This window comes from Hydra vulgaris, chromosome 09, assembly GCF_038396675.1.
Source record: "Hydra vulgaris chromosome 09, alternate assembly HydraT2T_AEP".
NCBI lineage: Eukaryota > Metazoa > Cnidaria > Hydrozoa > Anthoathecata > Hydridae > Hydra > Hydra vulgaris.
In genome coordinates, this window is record NC_088928.1 from 46402964 (window position 1) to 46427500 (window position 24537).

Below are 24537 nucleotides of genomic sequence, written 5' to 3' on the forward strand. Positions count from 1 at the left end.
CATTCTCTTAATTTAAGCAACAAGTAACGTTTTATAATTGTTCACTATCAATTTCTAAAATGTCTTTTATATCTGGAGTCCATCAATATTTCTTTGGGGATGTACATTATTCAATACACGAAAAGATAAAGCCTTTGGTAAAGCCTATTGAACAAGGTTCACAGCACGAGCTTCTGACAAGCTTGAATAACAGACTTCTTCCATTTGACAAGAAAAAAAACCAGGAATATCAATTTTATGTTGAGCTTTTTGAAGATCTCTGTATTTATGCTGTCGTAATTTAGCAAGCTCCTTTTTTCAATTCTTGCTCTGGCGTTGATTGTTGGCAACAAATATTAATTTTTTCTTTTTCTACTTCTTTTAATTCAGTCTTCTTTGTTTCTTTATAATCTTTACAAACACGTTTGTGCGATTTGGCTATTGTTTTTATAATTATACGCTACCTGTATTATAATGTTGAGAATGTCAAAGTAATAATTTTTTAAAATAGTTCATAACTATTACGGTTGACCTTTAAATACACAGTTATATCAATTATTTAAAATACTCTTTATAACGCGTGTTTTAAGTAAAGTTTCTCGAACTTAATCTGCTTTGTTGACGCAATTAAACATCGAAACCATCTTTACGCTAATTGTTACTCAATTTTAGTGCAAAACACAGATTTGTTTATTTATTCAAATTTAATTTTCTAAAAATCTGACTGTAGGAATTCAATAATTTAATCGTTACGGTTGTGACAAAAAAGAAATGTAGTTTTAGTTTTTTGCAGACAATGATTTTATTAAAATAAAAAAAATTGACTTAGATATTAATTTCAACTAAATTGCAATTGCTAAAGATTTTCCAATTAAAAAAAGAATATTTAGGTTGTGAAAAAAAAAACTACTTTGTCATAATAGTCGCGGTTGTGACGGTGAAAAACGCCTTTTTTATTTTTAAGAACACAAAAAGTTGAGATTATATCATTTATTACCAAATTTATTTCATCACTAATGTTTAATCTGAGAATTAAAAAAACAACAAAAAAACAAACAACATTTAACACAACTTTATGGTAAGAAATATAGTTTTTTCTATCATACAATATTAAAAATGGCTATTAACATCTACTCATGCGTAAATATAATTGACGAAGTGAAGATATTTTTTTTAGAAGTACTTATGTGTCTGTTAATTTAATGTTTTTAAATCTACTCTATTTCGTTTGAATATTTTTGAAAAATGACCTTATATGGAATGACCCTACTTGTATATTTAGGTATCTAAAGGTAATTTGTGAAAAACTTATGATGATCTTTTGTATTTAATCTCAAATTTGTTTAATATCTAGCCAACAGTTTTTCCCTAAAGTAAGTATATTATCTGAATCTGTAATTTAAAAAATTGGTCGATTGAACGCTAAGACTTCTTCCCTATATTATGATTTTAACTTGCTGAGAAAACAAACACAATTACTGATATACAATTACTGATAGTAAGTGAAAGACAAACGCAGACAGGTTAATTTCACATTTTAAAACATGGCCTATTAAAACATGTTATACCACTAGTTTAAAAATATATTTTATCTACATTATAGATGAATCGGTCTGTTAAAATTTTCGACAATTCTATTACAATCCACAACAAAACTCATTCACAATTCATCACCAAAATAGGCAAATTATTTTCAAACATTTTCATGGGGAAGTTGAGTATTAATTTCTAATTTCCAGCAAGACTTGAACAAAGAAAAACAATAAAAACGAAAAAAAAAAATTATTTATTCTCAACACTAAGTTAAATAAATTATTTTACAATACGAATTTGTTTTAAAAAAATAAACCATTAAGATTATGCAGTTGCAAACGTCACAACCTTTTGTTGACGAAAAACGTCACAACCTTTTGTTGACAACGACAGTAAAAAAACGTTCTGTTATATCCAAATTTCAAAACGATCATCAATAAATTATATTCTACGCAGTAAGTAAATAGATAAGACTTTCTTTTTGATTGGACAAGAAATAAAGGTTTAGTTGTATTTCTAAATGAGAAACTGTCATAAAATATATTTGGTTCATAGAGAAGACCATTCGCTAATTATTTGTAATCTTCATTTACAAACACCAACTCATCATCTTAATACCATATTGGGAAAAAAGAGTTCTGATCATGATGCAAAACAATACTTGTTTTGCAGAACGTTAGGTTTTTGATTATTCTATGCGCCAGTATACAATGAGAAAAAATACACATAAAGAAGAAAGATTGGATATAGCAATAATAAACGTTTGGTATAAAGCGTTTCTGGTACGAGCAACGATCCTGCACTATACGACGACCATACGATCCCAGCAACCTAAATAGTTAAACTGATATATATATATATATATATATATATATATATATATATATATATATATATATATATATATATATATATATATATATATATATATATATATATATATATATATATATATATATATAAAATTTAAAAATACATATTATTTAAAAATATATTTTATGTAAAAATAAGTCAAATAAAAATCATAAAACTTAAAATACATTTTTTCATTCTTAGTTAAAAACCCATAGTTTTTATGCATTAAAATTTAAAATATTTTATTTTTATTTCAAATTTTTGAAATTTTGATATAACTTCGATTCTTTTGAGATCCAGGTTAATAATATAGGGAAGATACCCAAAGATCAAGTGCCTTGAGCAACCCCTAAATTTAATTTTAAAAACTTAATTTTTAAAATCCATTGTCATTTTGTTATATAGAACACAATTAGGAGGGAAAAAAAACAAACATTTTCATAAAAAACTTCTTTAATTGGCACCGCACAATGTCAGAAATAAACATTTAACACAAAAAAATACGCCTTAATAAATTTTATTTTAAAACATTAAAACTTGTTTCCTTATGAGACCGTTTCTTGGCCAAAATACCTATTTAAAATATTTTGTAAGCGGTAAATTTTGGCACATCGATATGAATGCAAGGACTTTTTTATTAATTAATACATTTTTTGTTTTTATGATTATCTCATACCATCCTTTTTATTTGACCAATTTTAATTTTTGATGACTTTTTGCAGTTTTTAACCTAATCTGTTTCACTGTGCGTTGCCAATGGCGAATGTGTAATTAAAAATAAATAATAACCTTTGACACAATTTCTTTAATTTATTACAATTGTTATAAACAATTTACCTAATGTAATAATGAATATTTTTTGGCTAATGTTAGATAACAAGTGATTCTATCGTGCAAAATACTAATATGCTAATGCTCAAAGTTTAACACTTTAAATCAGAAAAATAAAGAATTTAATTTGTGAATTACTTATTTATACCATCCTGAAAAATTATTTTCAGGATGGTGTAAATAAGTAATCAATTATTTAAGAAGCAACAAAAAAATTAACTACACATAATTTCATTTTTAACTAATTATATTATCTCCAACGCTATCTAGGACATTTTGCCATTGCGTTGGTAGACTTTTAATTCTATTCTCATTAAAATATAGTATTCTTTGAAGAAAAATATGCTACTAGATGGGTTCGAACATCGTTAACATTTCTAAAATTTGTGATTCTTCAGGTAGTGGTCCATGGATCGAAATAAATATTACGAACAATTGGTTGCGCAATTTATCCAATTGTTGGAAATACAATTCAGCCATAGCTCTTCATTTTACTACCAAACAAGTCAAAACCACCATCAGAAAATATTCTAAACCAACATTTACTTATTTACTTTTATTACGCCTTCAAACACATCATAAATTTTCTTTACTGTAATGGTTGCATTAACACCTGAAAATGAAACAGCATGCAATGAAGTAAATGTTCTTCAGTCGGTTGACTGTATACAATTTGACAAAAGAGTAATAAAAAATTCACTTTTCATAAATTACACAGATTGTAATACTGCATAGTAAAATAGGTCTTTATACTTTCAAGTTGGAGCTAGGCCGAAGCAAACATTTCACACTAAAAACAGTTGATTACTTATGGGTACATCTAATAGTAAAACTAGTAAATTCAGGGGTGCGAGTTTTTAGCAACCATTTAAATATAAAAATTTTATTTATTTTAAAATCAATAATATAGTATGTATTAATAACATCATTGGCACATTTAAGTTTTCTCAACATAAAAGTTATTGCAACATTGGCTGTAAACAAATTAGAATCCTGCTGGCAAAGGGCCTCAACTGTTGTTTTTAACTAGGATAAGCAAACAAATGATGGCAGATAAAGTTTTAATCTCATTATTATACATAGCCAAAGATTCACCTTCAGGTAGACTTATGTTTATTAATGTCTTTTGTATATAATTTTTTAATAATTAGATGAGTTAAAGCATTGGCTAAAGACTATTCCATCTAGTCTTGCAGTCTTTTATTAGTTGCATTCCAAATGCTGCGACATTCTTCTGCAAAATATTGATTTTTGATGATGATTGTCTGAACTTTTAATACTCATACCTTTTTGATCACTGAACCTCAACTTACCTCAGCAATGTCACATTGGTTGCCTATTATGACTTGCATTGAAGTTAATCAACTTATTGTTGTTAGAAAATTATCATCCTTGAAAGACTCCCAGAAAATAATCTTCTATATCTGATTGTTCATCTTTGTCAAACTGCTAATCTATTTCTCTTTCTATTGTCTGGCTTTGATATAGTACAATAACGACCAGTTGCACACCATGAGCAAAACAAATTGATTTACAAGTAACAATCATTTTTCAACATGCTCCATCAGTCATAAAAGCAACAATATCTTTTTGCAAATGTTCATGTTGTGCAAGCTTTTGTTCTAATAGCTCAATACACTTATATGCTGTCATTAAATTATATTATATTATCATTGCTCCTGTCATATGAGCTTAACTAAGAATTGAAAATTTTATGCATGTAAACTAATATTTCAAGTAACGATGGTTACGTAGTGATGTCCATTCATTATAAGATAAAAAAATCTTTCTCCTACACCAAATCCAGCTTTTTATTACAACCATTCTACGTGCAGTGTTTGCTGTTGTAGGTAAACTTTTAAATCCTCTAGCTATAATACCTGCACATATATCACTAAAACAACATAAAAAGTTTAACAAAATCCCATCAAGGGCTCTTAACTTTGCAAGTGTAGCAGGAAGTGATTTTTCTTCTTGCTCCAGTATGGAAAAATACTTGGTAAACAATTTGGTTTTTTTGTTGGTGGTTCATCTAGTGCTTGCTGAAATAGTAGCTAGTGTGATGTTAATTTAATTAATGGGCAGAAAGTATGGAGACCTTTTGTTGAGTCACCAGTATTTAAAGTATTTTTGCAGTCAGTATACTTACACATTGCTGTCTGCTCATTTTCCTTTCATAAGAAATGTTTCCAAACAGCAGAATAACTTTTTTTATAATACTTTGTAATATTTCATGTAAGTAGCTATTATAATTTAACACAATTTACTATTTAAATAACTCACAATTTTAATTTAATTAAAATTAATACTATAAAATAGTCATAGTCAATAAAACAAATAATGTCTATTCAGATAAAAATTTTGAGAAACTTGAATAAACGCAATTAAGTACTAACAAATTTTAAGAATGTAATTGCAAATTACAATATTCAAAAACATAAGTGCATATACATTAGTGAATTTAAGAATAAACATAGGGGAGTTAGGGGCTCTTTGATCTGTGGGGCAGCTTGATATTTTAGCGCTACATCATCTATTTATAATTATATCTGCGTTACGTCAAGTTACTATCAGCATATACTTCTGACTAATTATTTTCTTCGTTGTTTTGTCGTTGCCTTCTTCGTTGTTTTGTCGAAAAATGGATTTTACGAATTTTAAGAAATAAAGGTTTGATTTTCACTATAAAAGGTAAATTTGATAAACATGAGAATTATTATACATTTTTATTACTATGTTAAATATTTGTAAAATATCAACTGCAGTCACTAGGTATTTTATCGACGTATATTTTATGGTATGATTTCGCCGTTGAATGTTATTTATCCGCAAGATACAGCCATTATTACATGATGTATACCTATAGGGGTTCCTTGATCTCTCTTACATGGGGCTGGTTGATCTGAGGATCAAGGTGCCCCATACTAAAATTATGATACATGTATAACTTGTTATATTTAATTACATTAGAATAACTATTGAAATGCATTCATTGCACAAAGAAAAAATATTTCTATTTGCTAGATAAACAAAATTAATAATAAAAAGGTAAATTATTTTATCAAGAAAAATAGTAATAATACTTGATTTAATTTTGCTGAATTTTTGATAGACATAAATATGTATCAACTGCCGCTGGATTTTAAACTGTCAATACAAAAGGTCAAACATTTAAATAAGATGATTGTGAACAAGAGTAGTTTTTTGTCTTACGTTTTCCATGCTGTTCTCATTGAAGAAAAAGATCGGGCTATTGAGCAGTGGTGCATGCTTGGTGTCGGGGTTCGATACCCGTGCATAGCAGACGCTTGGTCAATTTATTCTGAGCGTCTGTATTTAAAAATAGCTGCTAAATTTGTCACTGTTTCTCGTTCATTTAGTTTTACGTTGTTTTTCTTAATGTTTAACAAACTAATGCTGCTTCATTGATTGATTGACTGAATTTGTATCATTACTTATGTTCTTTTGTTATGTTACTGTCATTTTTGTGACGAATAAAGATATATATATATAATTATTGTATCAAATTCTAAAAATGTTTATGATTTTTTTTCAAAATTTCAGATTTGGTGTTGACTGAAAATGGTTAGAAATAGAATTTGGAAGACAGATAGAGGAATGGTACCTCCCGAAACAATAAGAGCAGCTGTGGATGAAGTTTTATTGAAAATCAGGCCTAACAATGAAGTTGCTCGAGAGTTTGGTATCAATCGTATGACATTGAAAAGATATGTTAAAAAGCAAAGACTTAATACGGATGTTTCATTTAAACCAAGATTTAATACATGACAAGTCTTCACAGAAAAAGAAGAAGACTGCTTATCAAATTATTTTCTTTAAGCTTCGAAGATGAACTATGGCCTTTCAACAAAAATTCTCGACTCGCCAATTAGCATATAAAATGGCTATTGCTAATAATAAAGTTTGTCCGGATTCATGGATTAAGAACAAAATCGCAGGCTTCAATTGGTTACAGAGCTTTATGAAAAGAAAACCAGAATTATCTTTACGAGCTCCAGAAGCCATCAGCTTTGCAAGAGCAACAGCTTTCAACAGATTCACCATAAGTGAATTTTTTTTTAATCTCCGGGAAGTGCGAGAACGCCATCAGTTTGGTCCACAAAGCATTTACAATGTGGACGAAACAGGAATAACAACCGTACAAAAGCCTGTTAAGGTTATTGCTAGTAAAAGTGTCAAACAAGTAGGTAGCATATCATCGACAGAAAGAGGAAGTCTCGTGACAGCTTGCTGTGCTGTAAATGCGATAGGCAATTCGATACCACAACTGTTCAATTTTCCAAGGGTGAAGTTTCAAGACTTCATGATTAAAGATGGCCCACCCGGATGCGTAGAAATTGCTAATCCATCTGGTTGAATGACATCAGATATCTTTGTCGAGTGATTGAAACATTTTATCAAACATTTGCACTGTTCAGTGCAAATGTTTGATAAAATTTTTCAGTGTGGTTGAAAACTAGGAATAACTGTGCAGTGTGGTTGAAAACTAGGAATAACTATGCCTAGTTTTCAACCACACTGCAGTCACAAGCTGCAACCGTTGGACAGATCTGTGTATGGGTCTCTAAAGAGGTATTACAATGCGGCTTGCGGCAACTGGCTAGTCAGCAGTACAAGACTAATGAATATATATGACATTGTTCTGATTGTGTGTGAAGCATACGGTCAAGCCTTTACAAAATCAAACATTGAATCTGGATTTAAAGTTGCCGGGATCGAACCATTCAATCTGGACATTTTCACAGATGACAAATATCTGCCAGCATCAGTGACCGATCGTCCAGCACCCACTCATACTGTTGAACATCCAGAAATCATTACAGATATTGCAGAAACCATTATATCTAAACCCGATGAAAATCTGCAGGAAATGGCTAGCTTGGATAAGCAAGACTCTTCTGAATTAGCAGGACCCTCTGTTGCTGTAGCAGGATCATCTGTTGCCGTAACAGCAACCCCGAATATCATAACACCGGAAGTTCTGAGACCTTTTCCGAAGGCTCTAGCCAGAAAAAAACAATTTAAAAGAAGGCAACAAAAAACAAAAATTTTGACAAACACTCCTGTTTGAAATGAGATTTGTTTGGCAAAAAAAAAAACTGAAAAAAAAAAACTGAAAAAAAAAAAGTACCCATGGTTCAGAAAGATCCAAAAAAGACCACAAGAAAACCAAAAACAAACATGCTGCTACAAGACTTCAGTTTAAAGAATCCAATGATGAGTTTGAGGAAGAATTGAGACTTCGAAAGATAAAAAGTAATAAGAAAAAAAATGCTACAAATGCAGCAGTTAAGGATGATGAATCAATGGAACTTTCCAATGATTATGATAATATTCATCGTCTACCACCGCTTTTTTTTTTTTTTATTATTATTTTTTTTATTCACCTCCTCAAAGCCAAGAAGGCCACTACAGATGAGGAGGCTACTTACAGTGGTTATAACCCTCTCTCAACTCTAGAACTCTGAAACACGAACCTCGACGAACAAGGCTGCAGCGCGGAGAAACAAGTTGAGCGCGGTACTACCAGGGACGTGGTGGGGATCGAACTCGGAACCTCTCGCTTATGAAGCAAGCGCTTTACCACTACACCATTTTAAAAGTGATGACAGTGAAAATGATCTTGAAATGATACCTTCTCAACAGATAGTTGAATCATCAGACCTGAACTTTGACTTTGATGCACTGAATGTGAAGGATTTTGTTATTGTTAAATTTGATACAAAAAAGAAAACTATTCATTATGTTGTACAAATCTGTGAAGAAGAAAATGTGCAAATGCTCAAATATTTGAAAAGAGAAAATTTAAAATCGTATAAATTCATCTCTGTCAGTAAGCAATTTTTTTTTAATTCACCTCCCCAAAGCCGAGAAGGCCACTACAGATGAGGAGGCTACTTGTGGTTATCACCCTCTCTCAACTCTATAACTCCGAAACACGAACCTTGAGAAACAGAGTCGCTGCGCGGAGAAACAAGTTGAGAAACAATTGTACTAGTTTATCAGAGATGATATTGTCTGCAAGCTTCCTGATCAAATGCAGCATGGTGGCACAACTCGTGTCAGTCGACATTTGATTTTCGATTTTTTAGTTTTTGCAAACATTTCTTAAAATTTCTGATGAAAAAACTTGTTCACTAAACTTTAAATGTGAATCTCTTGGCAGAAAAGGAACTATGCTTTTAATTATGCTTTATTGCCAACTTTTTATTGATTTATAAAAACTTTTTATTGATTTGTAAAAAACTGTATATAAGAACAAAGTGCCCCATAGTGCAGATCAAGGGGTACCGTGATCCTTTGTAGGTGATATTATAAAGTTGAGTTATAGCTTACTAAATATTATTTGGACCTAAATTAGCTTGTTGATTTGAATAAAGAAATAAATATTCTTTTAAAACTTTTGAAAATAGTATTGTTGTCTGCAAGGGTTTTCAAGTAATCAACCATAAAACATAAAAAAGATCAAGGTGCCCTCATAATAATTTAATAAACATAAATGAATTTCGAATTTGTAAAGTTCAAATTTAATTGCAATCGAACAACAACAAAAAAATATATTAGGAATTTACAACATGAAAATAGTCAAATCTCAACCGAAGAAATCATATTTAGTTGAAATTCAAAAATTTCAATTAAATACAATTTAAAAAAAAAAAAATTAAAGGGAACTTTTCATTTTAGGCTTAAAAAACCAAATTTTGAGAATGTTAAAAACTGCGGGATCCCAGGATTTCAAATTCTAGTAATTGTATATACAATTTCCTAAAAGACATATCTAATAACTAGCTTAAGGCTTAAGGACCATGCAGGATTTCCACATAGACTCTTGGGCCATAATATAAACTGCATAAATAAACTTTATAAATAAATTTAGAAAAATAAAATTTGCAACAAAATTGAAGCGAGCATTTACAAATTTAGCTGTTTAAAGGTTGCTGAGTATAATTTTTTTAGCTGTCCCAACAACAACTTTTTACAAAAAAGCAGTAAAAAAACAACAAACAACGACCAAGCAATTTAAATTTCTGTCATGCAATATTTAACAAACTTGTTATTTTTGTAATAACGAGTTTGTTAAATATTGTTTTTAATAATAGATATTTGTTGTTATAGTATTTACTATTAGTTTATTTTGTCAACAAACTAATAGTAGTTAGAATAAAAAAAAATATCTTTCAGAGAAATTGCAAATAAAAATATATATATTAACACTGATATTAAAATTTAGTCACTGCCGCCATCTTTCTATAACATCACAACTTACTAGTCTTACTGATTTTAATCAATTTGCCAGATCATAGTCATGTCTAACCATAGTCTCGTCAATAATACTTTTGCTATCAAAATAATAAATTTGACTTAAAATTTAATTTTTGTCATAGAAATAAAACATCAAAACTGTCATGTTAGATTTTATCAGGTAAGTTTGTTTATATATTTATAATCTAACATATTTTAATCAATCAAAAATAGCCATAGTGGTGTAGTGGTAGATGCTTGCCTCATAAGCGAGAAGTTCTAAGTTCAATCCCTAACATGTCCTTGGTAGTATCGTGCTCAACTTGTTTCTCTGCGCAGCGGCCTTGTTTGTCAAGGTTCGTGTTTAGAGTTGTTGAGTTGAGAGAGGGTTGTAACTACAACTAAAGTAGCCTCTTCGACTGAAGTGGCCTTCATGGCCTTGGGAAAGTGAATTAAAATAAATCATTTACTTCCAGATGACTTTAAATGAACTGAAAACACAAGACAGATAAAAGAATAAATTTTACTTTCTTCTGCAAAATATTACATAGTTTTGGTTTTAAATGGGGTAGCTTGATTTTTTTTGAAAGTGGTCATAGGACTGCTGATGGTGTCAGTGGAGTAATTAAATGTACTGCAGATGAGCTACTAGCTTGCAATAAAATGCTGTTCCATGTACAAATTGAAATTGGAACTCTGTTACTGGAATCTGCAACTGGAAAAACCCAGTTTAATGAAGCTACATCAACTGAGAACTGTTGACAGATTAAACTTACTATGATGTTAGATGTGCTTGTGATTCAGAAATGAAATGCAATTCCTACAAATGGTTGTATTGCTTTCCAGATATAAAAGGCAGAACAGAACTAGGTAACAGTGAATCGCTAGAGCCAGAAAAAACTGATTCGGTTGAACACTAATTATGAACATTATCTATGCTAAAGTTTCTGTTCCCAAAAACATAACAGTGAAAACACCAAATGTTCCAAAATGGAAATAAACAGTCACCAACCCATACAAAACGAATTAAAAGCAGACAATTTAGGTCAAGTTCTGCAATTGTTGATCAGGCTCCTGTTGTCAACCAGTATTGTTTTAATTGTGACAATGCTGAACAAATAGTGTCAATGTGTAGAATACGGAAAATTGGTATAGGAAATGTGTTAAACACACATCAAAAGAATAGAGAAGATATTTTGTGCCACAACTTTGATAAAGCCAAACATAAGATATATGTTATAATTACTTTTATACTAAACATATTCTAAAATTGAAAACAAAACATGCAATTATGACACAGATTGTTTTTGAGATGATACAATGTTGTCGACATTGTCAGATAAAATATGTTGTCAACATATTTCATTGAAGTAACTAACATTTAAGCTTTTTTTAAACTAGGTTCATAAATTTTAAATTGCAAACAAAAATTCAATAACTGCAAACATCTAAAGCTGGTTAGCATAACATAATAATAAAAGCATAACATAACATTCATTTGTGTCAATTACATTTTTTGGTGTTGTGTAAGTTGTAATGACAAATTGTAATTCATAAAACATTATTAATAAAATAATTTGAAAATAAATTTCTTAAAGCTAAGCTCTTCTGGTTTAATTTTTAAATTATATATGTGTATTTTAAAATATTAGAAAATAAATAATTTAAGAAATTTGCTTCTTGAATTATAAATTTCTCTATATATTCAAAATGAATTAATTAATTGGATTTTTTTTCATAAAAGCTCATATAATAAACTCCATTTACATTAAAAACTATTGAATACCTTGAAAAATATTGGAAAAATTGTTGGCAATTGATGTAGAAAAGGAAGTGCAAGTCCAGTAACTATTAGAGGTAACAGAGAGTATCCAATTACTCCAAGACATTGTGAAAATGAAACCTAGTAAATATAAAAACAAATTAATTACAACTCTTCAAAAAAAAATGCTTCTCAAAAATAAAAAAGTAAGAACTTAATGTAAACATTTTAATACCAAATGACCAAGAGTATATATATATATATATATATATATATATATATATATATATATATATATATATATATATATATATATATATATTCCTGTAGTAAAGATCTTAAACTTACAGTTTTTGTATAAAAAACCGCACTTAACTACTTTATGACATCTAACAAGACAAAATTGAGGTCAGGTTATGCCAAAACGCATTGAGGAAATTAATTAAATTTATTGTTTTTATTTTAAAACCACAAAAATGCAAATTAAAAGATGAGAATGTGTTTAAAAACATTCTGAATGTATATATACTGAATGTTTTTATTTTATTTTTTTACAGTAAAACATGTGCGGAGTATTGCTACATTGACTATCTTATAGCCTGCTGCTACATTGACTATCTTATAACCTGTTGCTACAAGAAAGTGCCACTACGTCAACTGAGGATTTGGTTGGGGCAGACAATCTATGAAATAATTAAAAAAAAAATTCTTTCTCATTCTCTTAACTCTTTCCAGTTTTCAAAATTTAAAAAAAAAAACAAACAAACAACATAAAATTGAATATGTCAATAGATATGCCAACAGCTTGCTTTGAACAATGGATCTCTTGTTTTTTTTTATTTTAAGTTTATTTTAGGTGCCCCAAGAAGTCTTTACAGACTTATCACAGAGCACCGCGAAAGAGCATTTGAAAGGAAGTTCACACCTCCTTCCTTACAGGTGTTATAGATCTTGCCCAGAGCTGGCGTTGAACCACGGATCTCTAGCTTCTAAAGCAAGTTTTCTAACCGCTGCGTGAGGGCTGCTCTATTTATTAGGTCTTTCCATTTTAAATCACACAATATTATGAGAATTTTTTGTTTCAGACAAAACCTTTTTTTCTGAGTGCTTATTTTTTCTAAATTCAATTTTTTAAAAACTCAAAATAACACAAAGCAGTCAATATAACATCAAATATTTATATTTTAATTGTTAATTTAAGTAATAATTTGCCTGGTATGTGTCAATTTAGAATTCACTTTGTTCTATTTCTACTTTTATAACTTGCTTTTTAATTCTTAAGTGTTTTAACTCCAAAATGGCCAATCAAATAAAGTGGTAAATAAAAACTAGTTAAGTTTAACTTCAAACAAGAAAAATCATTTAATGCTTATTTGTTCTATTAAAAAAAATACAGATTGTAGCCAATCAGGCAGCTTAGTTTTTATAATTTGATAATATTTTCAAGATGGTAGACTGTGAAGTTGCAAAAAATGTCTTTTCTTGTAATTCAATAATGTAAGTTGAATTGTGATTATTTTGTTTGTTTATTTAAAAAAAATATTGTTTAAAACATTTGTTTTTAAATAATTAATATAAAATTAGTTTAAAACATAATAACAATTGTGTGAAATTTAATACAATCTTATTTAACATTACTTAAGTGTTTTTGTTGTTGTTGTTGTTGTTGAAGATTTATCACAAATAGCGGTTGACCAAAACAGAAAAAAAGATGAAACCGAAATAAACCAAAATTTCGGGTACTCTAGTTCAGTACCGAAAACGAAATTTTGGCAAATATTTTACTGAAATCGATACTGACATTTTGGCTAGTCAAAATTAATTTCATTAAAAAATCTTATTTAAAATGCAATTTTACATTTGTTATTTTTTTATATGTGTATTATGTTAGAATTGATTACACGTGTTTCACAAATTATGATTTAATACATAAGCTGTCAATATAAGTTAAAAGCGAAAGTTAACAACTGGCTGATTTTATCTGCAAAACAAGATTTTTTTGAAGTTATCAGGTAATAGTCTGTTTCTTTCATTGCTAAGTATATCTCCAGCTGTTGAAAATAACCTTTCCAGACCAGTTGATGTTGTTGGAGGGGTGAGAAACCTCTTGGCAATTTTAGCAAGGAACAGCTTGACATCATTACTTAAATCGTTTTCGTAATTCTTCCAGAAATTTAGACAAGCAGGGAATAATTGAGAATCCAGATAATCATTAGGCACTTCTTTGATCAGTCTAGGTTTTGATCTTTGGTCTATTGTTAATTGAGATTGGGCAATGATGTTTTTTATCAAGTTAGATAAGCACAAAATATTAGATTCTTTGGAAACTTGTTTAAACTCAATGAGAGATGACTGCAAAGAATCCAGTTGCGTTAAGATGTTTTTTTTTTGCAGCATTGCATGCATCAAGGGAATGGGAAAAGAAAGTTTTTCAACCTTACTTGACCTTAGGTCAAGTAAGGTTGCAATGGAATAGTGTTAGTTTGTTCGATGCTATTGAAACGACTTTCCATTGCTAAATTTATTGCTTGCTTTATCATAATCATATTATTATGTTCACTTTCAGTTTCCAGTGACTTTATTATAGTTGTCACAATGGGGATGCAAACACTGATGCAAGAATCACTTCCCTAAAGAAGTTCAGTGGTTTCTTCAAAAACAAGCAAAATTTTTACTACTTTTTCACAAACATTCCAGTCTTCCCATGAAAATTATATGCCAGAGGATGGCAACAAGCAAAATTCTCAGCAACATATAAAAAGTCGAGTTCCACCTTGTTGCAACATTATTTTTCAACCCAAGTTGATTTTCGTTGTCCATCTGGACTTCTTGCTGTTTGTAGAGTTCTGTATAAAACCCATTTGAGTGAGATGCATAAGTGCAAAGTTTTCAGCATTTAACAACCAGGGCTTCAACTGAGCCCATTAAAAAAAAGTTTTTTTTTATTAACAAGTTGAAAAGAATGGTTAAGACATCAAGCTGATTGATAAATACAAACTGGTTTATTAAAGGTTGCTTTAACATTAGCTGCAATATCTCTCAAACAAATTTCAATTTTTGAAGTGAGATATTACTTTGACATTGAAAAAATTCAAGAAACAGCCAAAGACAGTCGTTGGCTGTTTCTTTGGCTTTTTGAATTTGGCTGTTTGAATTTTTTGATAAATGTTTGCTGTGTGACGTTCATCAAACTTGAAGCATGATAAACAGAACCTTATTTGTTCCCAGTATTTTGAAATGAAATGAATTATCTTTCCTAAATAACCGTGATAAGTTCGAGGCCAACTGATACATTTATGACTTTTTCTTCTGAAAAAGTCATAAATGTATCAAAGTAGAAAAAAGAGCAGTTTTTATCTTATCATATGTAGGGTCCAACATGCTTTTGTAATATTTTATGCTTGCAATTTTGTAAGTTGGAGCAATTAGGGCATGGCATTGCAAAAAACCAGCTTCATTGACAACTGACCATGGTTGCATGTCAAGAATAATCATCTCAAAGATGGACTTGATAAACTTTTGTCCTTTTACTGAGTTTAATTCAATTTTTGTGCTGGTTTTAATCCAGTTGGGCATAGTAGATTGAAGCATTTTTGCTCTTTGCTTCTTAGACCTAATGTTGAAAATAGGAACTGTTCTATTTTTTCTATCTATTCTGTTTGGGCTCTTTAATATAATGCCTTAAAAGACTTAAACAATATTATAAACACTTAAGTAATAACGGCGATTATAATAATAAAATAACAGCGTTTTTATTTAACAGTTTTAACGCATTAGAGCCAATTAAAAAATTAACTATTTTATTAACAACAACAAAAAAAATCCAACAGTTAGCTAAAGATCACAACAAGTTTTTAAAATGCTTTTGCTTATGCTGTATGAAAAAAAGGCTATGATTAGTATGATTTAAAACAAAGAAAAAAAAGACAATGATTTAAGATAAAGAATGAAAATCTTATCAAGAGATTTTTTTGGGAAAACTACTCTGTTGAAAACCCTGATCTGCTTAAAATGTTTTAATTGCAGAAAAAATCTTGTGAGTTTAAATAAAACAGATGCACTAATCCACCTAAGTACGAAAGTTTAAAAAAATAAATTATTCTGCTCATAAACAATACAAATATAAACAATAAGTGTTTACACTAAAAAAGTAATTTCATATTACTTTCAGGTCTTATTACTAGAGTTATTCGAGGTGGGAAATGTGAGAGTTTTATTTGTGTTAATGGGCGCAAAAATGGTACTGAAATAGCATTTCTTCCACCGATGGTATCATGTAAAACTAATAAAGATATAGATCGTATTCTCAGTAATTTGAATCTTTCCACAACCAAGGAAAATCTTGTTTTTTGCTGAAGTTGTTTTTATAGGAAAAAGGTATTAAATATCCTTGCACAAAGTTAACTAAGCAAAGGAATTTGACACATCTTGTACAATCCACCTCACTTGTAACTAAAGGAAAAGTTTTATCAACCACAATCAACAATTTAGTAACCCATGATGCAAAAATAAAATTGAACACTTTTAGCCCTAAGAAGCTTGTTGTTTCTGTTCAATGAATGTTGAACCAAAGATACCTTACTTTTCACACTCAAAACTGAAACAACTAACGAAAAAACTTCATATAAAGTATAGATTATCTACTACAAAATTCAAAAAATAAAAAATTGTTTTAAAAATATTTGTATCCAATTTTTAAGTGATTATAAGATGTTAGAGATTGCCCAATTTATACAAGTGAATGAAAGAAAAAAATTTGTCAAGTCTTGTATTCCTAAAAAGTTAACAGAAGAAAACAAAAATCAATTGTCTTTGTTTGATACTGTGCTTATAGTAATTCAGCCTAAACAGGATACCGGAGATATTAAAAACAGGATACTGGAGATAATAAAAAAGGTAATAGGAAATAATAAAAAGGATACCGGAGATAATAGAAAAAGTAACTAAATAAATGTATATAGTAACTAGAGATTTTAGTTTCACTAAAAAGTTCTATAATAGTAATACATCATAATAATAATGGCTTTTTAATACATCATAATAAAATGTTACTTTATGTTACATAATAATTTTATATTTTGATTAATTTGAAAGTTGATAATATAAAATAAATCATCATCCTCAAGCTTAGTTGTTTAGTGTATTGAAAGAACTATTTCTGGTGCAATATGCAATAATGTTGATGAGTTTGTTGCAAAAGTTCAACATAGATCTCATGAACCAGAGAATGTTCATGTTAAAATTAGGATAGATAAAGAGCAAGGCTATCTAAAGGTTAACTTATCAATTTCTTATAAGCCAGAGCTAGAAGCACGTTTAATTGAAAAGAAAAGAAATATTGATAAGTATAGACTATGATGAATGGATAATAATATTGATGAAAATTATGCAAACATAAAAATGTTGTTGGATAAACTAAAACTTATTTTTCTGGTTTACTCTATTTCAGAAGATATAAAGGTTCTTCAGCTGATGGTTGAAAATATGTTAGCAGCTTCAAAGCATCCTTATCCATTTTGTAAAACAGAATCACAAAATTTTTTTTTTTTTTTTTTATTCTGATTCACTCCAAACAATGCTTCAAGCAACCACTATTAAATTGAGAGTTACTAGAAAAAAAGAATAGAGTTATAGAGCAAGGAAACAGTTGACAGAAGACTTAAAAAGTTGAACGTTGTATGAGTCAAGAAAATATGAAGATGGGAGAGAGTTCTAAAGGGTTGAAGTGTGGGGAAAAAAACTAGATGAATAAAAGTTTTTAGAGCAGTCAAGCACTTATTAAATAGTTTAAAGAAAATTGAAGAGAGTTGTGGAGAGCAATTTTATAAGACTGTGACAGGAATATTATCTAGATCACAAGCCATAGAAGAGTTTAATCGAGATATGACTTTAGGAATGGAAGCTGGAGTGATTTGAATGTCTAACAATGGGTTAACCTGTTTAAATGGAATGGAAGGAAGAGAATGGTCATAAGATTTGAGAGTCAAATTAGAAGAAAAGTTCTTTGCAAATAGTTTTGCGTTATCCTTGGAAGATGTAATAAGATTAGTCCCATGAATGAGAGATGAAATGTTAGACCAACCTTTGCTAACAACGTAGTTAAAGATTTTCCAAAAGTCTCTTGAGCCTAACTTCTGAGATAAGATACGAAATTTAGTGAACTGAAAATGGAGTTTATCATCTGACAGCACCTTTTTACATCGATTACTTGCAGTAATAAATAGTTGTTTGCTCTCAAGAGAGTTGTTCTTTTGAAAAAGATGAAAAAAATGATTATGATTAGATACAGCAGCTGCACGCGATGGTGAAAACCATGGAGTAGAATGAGGCTTGACTTGGAACCGACAAGAAAAAATAAAAGCTTGATATATGCTAAGAGCTGGGTCAGCAGCTGGAGAAAACATTGCAAAACCTAAAATTTTTAGTAACATATTTAATTCTAAATCCTTTTACTAAATGGAAATGTTACAAAGAAGATCTTGAAAATTGACAATATACCAGGCTTACATATTTTACTAGACATAGTAGACAAATTTTTCAAACTAATTTAAAAAAACTTGTTTGAGGACACTAATCAAGGGTTGTGTAAATAGTTATCTGTCAACAATTAATTAAAAAAAACCTTATCAAGGTAAACAAAGTTTAGAAGGAAATGGATCCAACAAGTTTCTAAAAAAACTTGATCGCTTTTAAATCTTGATGAGCATAATATTGGTGGAAAATATATAAAAGCTTTGAAAGACTTTAATATTGTTGTTATGGGTGTTATGGGAAAACATTAAATCTAAACTACTCTGATTATATTAAACGATTTTCACAAAGTTTCAGGGATTGGTTTAAAATACTTCTTTTAAAGTTTATATAGTGGAGCATAATGTTGAAGAGTTTATTGTTATGAAAGGACAAAAGTTTGGTAAGTGTATATTTAAAAAAATAATGAATAACTTTTAAAATTTTTACATATAAAAATATTATTCTTAAATATTTTGGATAAAGGTTTAGGGTTGAGTAAACATTGGAATCAGTTCATCAAGATTTCAAACAATTTCGGGTAACAAAAGGTACAACACGATGCCAATTTCAATAAAGTCTCACACTCCTCTTCATCTATTAGGCTGACGCAGATGTATTTTTAATACATTGTGTCCAGTTTAGGATGTTAAATGCTGGATCTTCTTGAATCAATGCATGGGTTTTGCTTGTGTCTCTGTTTTTATGACTAAGCAACTCATTCTATTATCTCCTAATGAGGGTAAAGCTCTAAAACTCAGTTTTATGTATCTGAGGCCAGCTGTTAGTCAGGTTTCCCGAACTCTGTAGTAGCTCTCAGAGAGGCTGATTCCGTCAACAGCTAAAAAATATCAAAGTATTAACAGTGCAATGTTGCACATGGATGGTGTCCCTGTTTGTACTTTTAATGTGCATTGTCATGGCCACATTTGGAGCCCTTTGTTACAGCTCAGAGTTTATTAATAAAGTACCAAAAACTATAAAACACAAAAAGCCATTGTCATCACTGAGTTTTCTAAACCGATCATTCACTAATAATTGTGGTATTTGAAGTAATTTTTTTTCTGTTGAGTCTTATCTTTTGCAAACTTCACCAGACCTACTTACTCTTTGAGACTAATTTGAGTTCAGCTGTTTCATCTTGTGATCTTAGTGTTGATGGTTATCTTTCTTTAATTCATAAAGACTCCAATAGTCACATGCTAAGCCATTTAAAAAGGCATTTACATTCGTAAGAATTTACCTATTTGTCAGGAAACTAGGTTTGAATCCACAGACTATTCTTTTATGTGCTTTCGTTTAGCACCATTTAACTCTATCACCTTTCTCTTTGTTCTATATTGTTCTCTTTGTTCTCTTCCTGCTGACAAATGTGCTTCTAACATAACTTTGTGGATTTAGGCTGGCATGGAATCTTTTATTCCCTCTCGACGATTCCAGGTCAAGCCTCACTCTTCTCCATGGTTTTCCTCACATTGTGCTCATACAATTTCCAATCGAAACCGTTACTTCCATATCTATCAGCAAAATAATTCTCCAGAAAATAGACGTCTGTTTATTACTGCTAGGAACAATTATAAAAAGGTTTTGTCTTACGCCGAAGCCCGCTATTCTCAGATCATGAAATCTTGCACTTCATCACAAAAATTAGGCTCTCGTGACTTCTGGAAAATCTTTATTAGTATCGATAATGAGGGCAAATCTGTTACTCCAACTCTCTTGTATGGTTCAGAATTTGTCAACTCACCTTAAGACAAAGCTGAATTGTTTGCCAAGAACTTCACATCAATATCATCTCTTGATTCCACTAGTTGTATTCTACCTGATTCAACCGTCAAATAGGTTGATCCATTGCTTGACATTAATATCACATCAGCTTCTGTATCAAAAGTGATTTCCTGCTTAGACTCTTCTACAGCTTGTGGACCGGAAAACATACCTGTTATAGTCTTGCAGAAGTATTCTCCAAAGCTATCCTCTATACTTTCAAAACTATTTAACAAGTGCTTATCAGAGCCTTGCTTTCCAGCCTGCTGGAAAGTGGCATCTGTTATCCCTATTTTTAAAAATTCTGGAGAGCGATCTGATTTGTCTAACTACCGTCCCATAAGTCTTCTTCCTATCATAAGCAAGGTTTTGAATCTTTAACTAACAAACACTTAATCTCTCATCTTTAATCTAATAACTCACTTTCTGATCATCAATATGGATTTCGATCTTCTCGTTCTACAGCTGATTTGCTAACAGTAATAACCAATAGGTTTTATCGTGCATTAGATAAAGGTGGAGAAGTTAAGGCCATCGCTCTTGACATTTCTAAAGCTTTTGATATAGTTTGGCATGCTTGTCTTCTCCATAAACTTCCTTTCCAATCATAGTATAAAAATTGTCCTCAATGGACAGCACTCTTCTTCTTATTCTGTAACTTCAGGGGTTCCTCAAGGTTCTATCCTAGGCCCTATACTCTTTTTAATTTACATTAACGATCTTCCAGATATTCCCACATCTAAGGTGGCATTATTTGCTGATGATACTACCATTTATTCTAGTCATGATAAGAAGTCAACTCTCTCTGATTGCTTGGAGGGGGCATTTGAACTTGAAAAGGATCTCACTACAGCATGGGGCTCACAGTGGCTGGTGAACTTTAATTCAAACAAAACGCAATTTTTTTGAGCCAATTGTTACCGCAATAATTTAGATCTTTCTATATTTATGAACGGTGATGTAGTCGATGAGTCATCTACCCTTCATATTCTAGGATTAACTCTTACTTCCAATCTTTCTTGGAAACCATATATCAAATCCATTGCAAAATTAGCATCTGCTAAGGTTGCAACTCTTTATTGAGCTCAACACTTTCTTACTATGGATTTTATTCTCTATCTCTATAAATCTTAAATCCGGCCTTGTATGAAATACTGTTACTATATCTCGGGGCGAATTTTCTAATGATGCCCTTACTCTTTTAGACAAGGTGCAAAAACGCATTGTAAACATAGCTGGACCTGCTCTTGCAGCCAACCTTTAACCATTATCACATTATTGTAATGTTGTTTCTCTTTCTCTCTTCTGTAAATACTATAATGGGCACTGCTCTAAAGAGCTAGCATCTCTTGTGCCATTTATTAAAATTCATTCTCGTATTACTTGTCATTCAATTAAGTCTCATCCTTTTTCTGTGACTGTTCCTAAATGCTCCAAAAGCTCTTACTTGACTAGTTTTTTTCCTCGAACATGAGTTCTTTGGAATTCGCTTCCTTTATCTTGCTTTCCTAATTCATATAATTTGCAATCTTTTAAGTCATCTGTCAATCGTTATCTTGCTCTACAATCTTCATCTTTTCTCTTCCAGTAACTTCTAACTCTAATAGTGGTTGTTTGCAGCCTTGTTGAAAGCAAAGATGTCTGTGTGTACGACAAGGCATTTATAGTTAAAGGGTTACATATAAATAAAAAGTATTTATTATATAACTTTAAATTTAATGTTAAGTGTAGTGCTTTTGTTTTAGTAAATATTTTTTTTTTTTTTTTAAACTATTTTATTTAGGATTTTTTGTCCAAATCTAAAGATGATTCTATTAAGCTACTGTATTCCTGTAAATCTACTTTATCCTCCTCAGTAAAAAAAAGACTAACTTTTAAAACATGAATTAGTCAATATTCTAACTAGAAAGCCCGAATTGTTATCAGAAGTTATTTCTAAATCTGATCCACAGAGTGTCAACCCACTAGATCAAGCAAATATTACTAATGCTTTTAATGTTATTAATGTTTAACTAAGAGTTTTCAAGTCTAATCACTCAATTATTTATATTTGGCAAAAATATTATTGACTCATCAATTCGGATATCACTCGTTAATTAAACTGGTAACTGCTATTACTTCAGTCTAACTACCTTACTATCTCTAACACTGTAGTAAAATCCCCATCAGAATTAGTATTATTTTTCTCAGTGCTTTTTTTGTTTTGTTTTGTTATGACTGTCCTTCTCTTCTCTTAACTTTTCAGATTAAACCTTTTAGTTTGTGTTTTATCTGGGTTGATAAATACTTTTTGATATTCTTTTGAGTCTCTTTTGCTTTTTTTAATACACCATTTCTTTCAGCTCTGTCTTTTAGCATTACTATAAATGGAGCAATACTAGTGGAGTTAGATTTTAACATTCAGTTGAAAAATTAACATTCAGTCAGTAAAATTATCATTCAGTTAGTAAAAGTAAAAATAAAAAGTAACATTCAATTGAAAAAAAGTTTTTTTTATTGACATTTTTAAAAAGTTTTTTTTTCATATTGTTACTGATTTTTTTTTATATTTGTTTTAAGATCTGCTTTTTTAGATGCAGTCCTTGTCCTCTGTTAGTCCAAAATTAATACTATTCTCCTTTTCTCTCTTTCTTTTGTTTTATTTGTAACAGAGTTGATAGTATTAATTTCCTCACTTAATTTAGTACCATATATATTGAATAATATGCTCAAATCCAATGTGATATTGGTTTTCTGGTTTTCCAAAGTTCTTACTGTTTCAGATAATAATTCATTCTCATTTTCCAGTTTTTTTATTTTGATTAAGTTACTGGTATCCCTGCTCCCAAACTCTACTATTCTATTTGTTTTCTCTTTAAACTGATTTGAGTAACCAATTTTCTGTCATAGTACATAGAAACTAAATTCTAAATAATTTGTGTTTTTTTTAATACAATAAGACTAATATATTTTTTGATGAGATGTTTTAAGGATGAAATGTTTATATAGCTTTTAAATCAACAAATAATGCAGACTTTAGATGATATTATTATTGTAATTAATAGTATAATAAAATAGTTACAATTGTTATTACTATTAATAATATTGTTATTATAATTTTTTTAATACTATTATTACTTTCAGTGGCGTCGCTGGGGTTGGAGTCACCCATTGCGGTAAATTCTTGGTGTCACTCTAGACTTTCACTAATCACATAATATCCTTTCCAAGTGTTACTATAGTATAGATCATATATAATCATTTATAAAATGTTTGTAAAATAAGTCAGAAAGTTAATAGGGAAACAAGAAAAAATATTAAACAATTTAACTTCAAGATTTCGGATAAAATACAAATTAAGAACTATATAACAAAGTTCAGTTGTTGTTATTTAACAATCAACTTTATTTTATCAGAAAGTTTCCCTTAATATTCTTCAAAGATACAAACTTATTCAAAATAACTGTGTTTTTTTTCGTGAGATAATGTTATAAGGAGGTAATGTTGATGAGATAATTTTATAAGAAGGTAATGTTTATACAATCTATATTAATATTTATATAATCAAAAGCTTAAAAAATGACTTTTTTTTTAAAATAAGTTTTATATGCAACTATATCTGGGAGTAATTATCCGTCAAATTTTAGGTGATAATTTTTAACATTTTTAAGAAACTTTATATAAAAAGATTTTTTTTAAATTGTGGGGTAAAGTATAAGTGGCAATGATGTTTATCTGAAACTAGTTCTTGGTGCTGAGCCACTTGAAAATGCCAGGAATTGTAGATGCAATCACTCGAGGTAGGAACAAGAATACGAGATAGTAATAAAAATTTTTCATGATCACTTTAATATTTGAATTAAGTTAATTTTGTTATTTTTAACTAGTTAGCTCAAATCTGGTATCTATGGCAGCATCAGGATTTATTGAAGTCTATTATTGTTTTATTGACTTTCTGATTAGGAGCATTTTTTTAAATTTTAGTGCCTTGGGTTTATTATTCCCAAAAGTATTTAAAAGTATTTAAAGTGTGGTTGGTTTTTGGTTATTTGTAGTAA

At 29.8% G+C, this 24537-nt stretch overlaps 1 protein-coding gene across 1 annotated transcript in view; it reads right to left on the reverse strand.

The window, feature by feature from the left end:
• Window positions 1-1751: 1751 nt before the first annotated feature.
• LOC101235886 (protein YIPF4) overlaps window positions 1752-24537 on the reverse strand; it is a 46053-nt gene continuing 23267 nt past the window's right edge. Inside the window, exons 4-5 of the mRNA XM_065805875.1 lie at window positions 12248-12364; window positions 1752-2343 (exon numbers count right to left, since the gene is read on the reverse strand). Coding sequence (XP_065661947.1) covers window positions 2206-2343; window positions 12248-12364 — 255 coding nt within the window. The 3' untranslated portion in view covers window positions 1752-2205. The remainder of the gene's footprint in view (window positions 2344-12247; window positions 12365-24537) is intronic.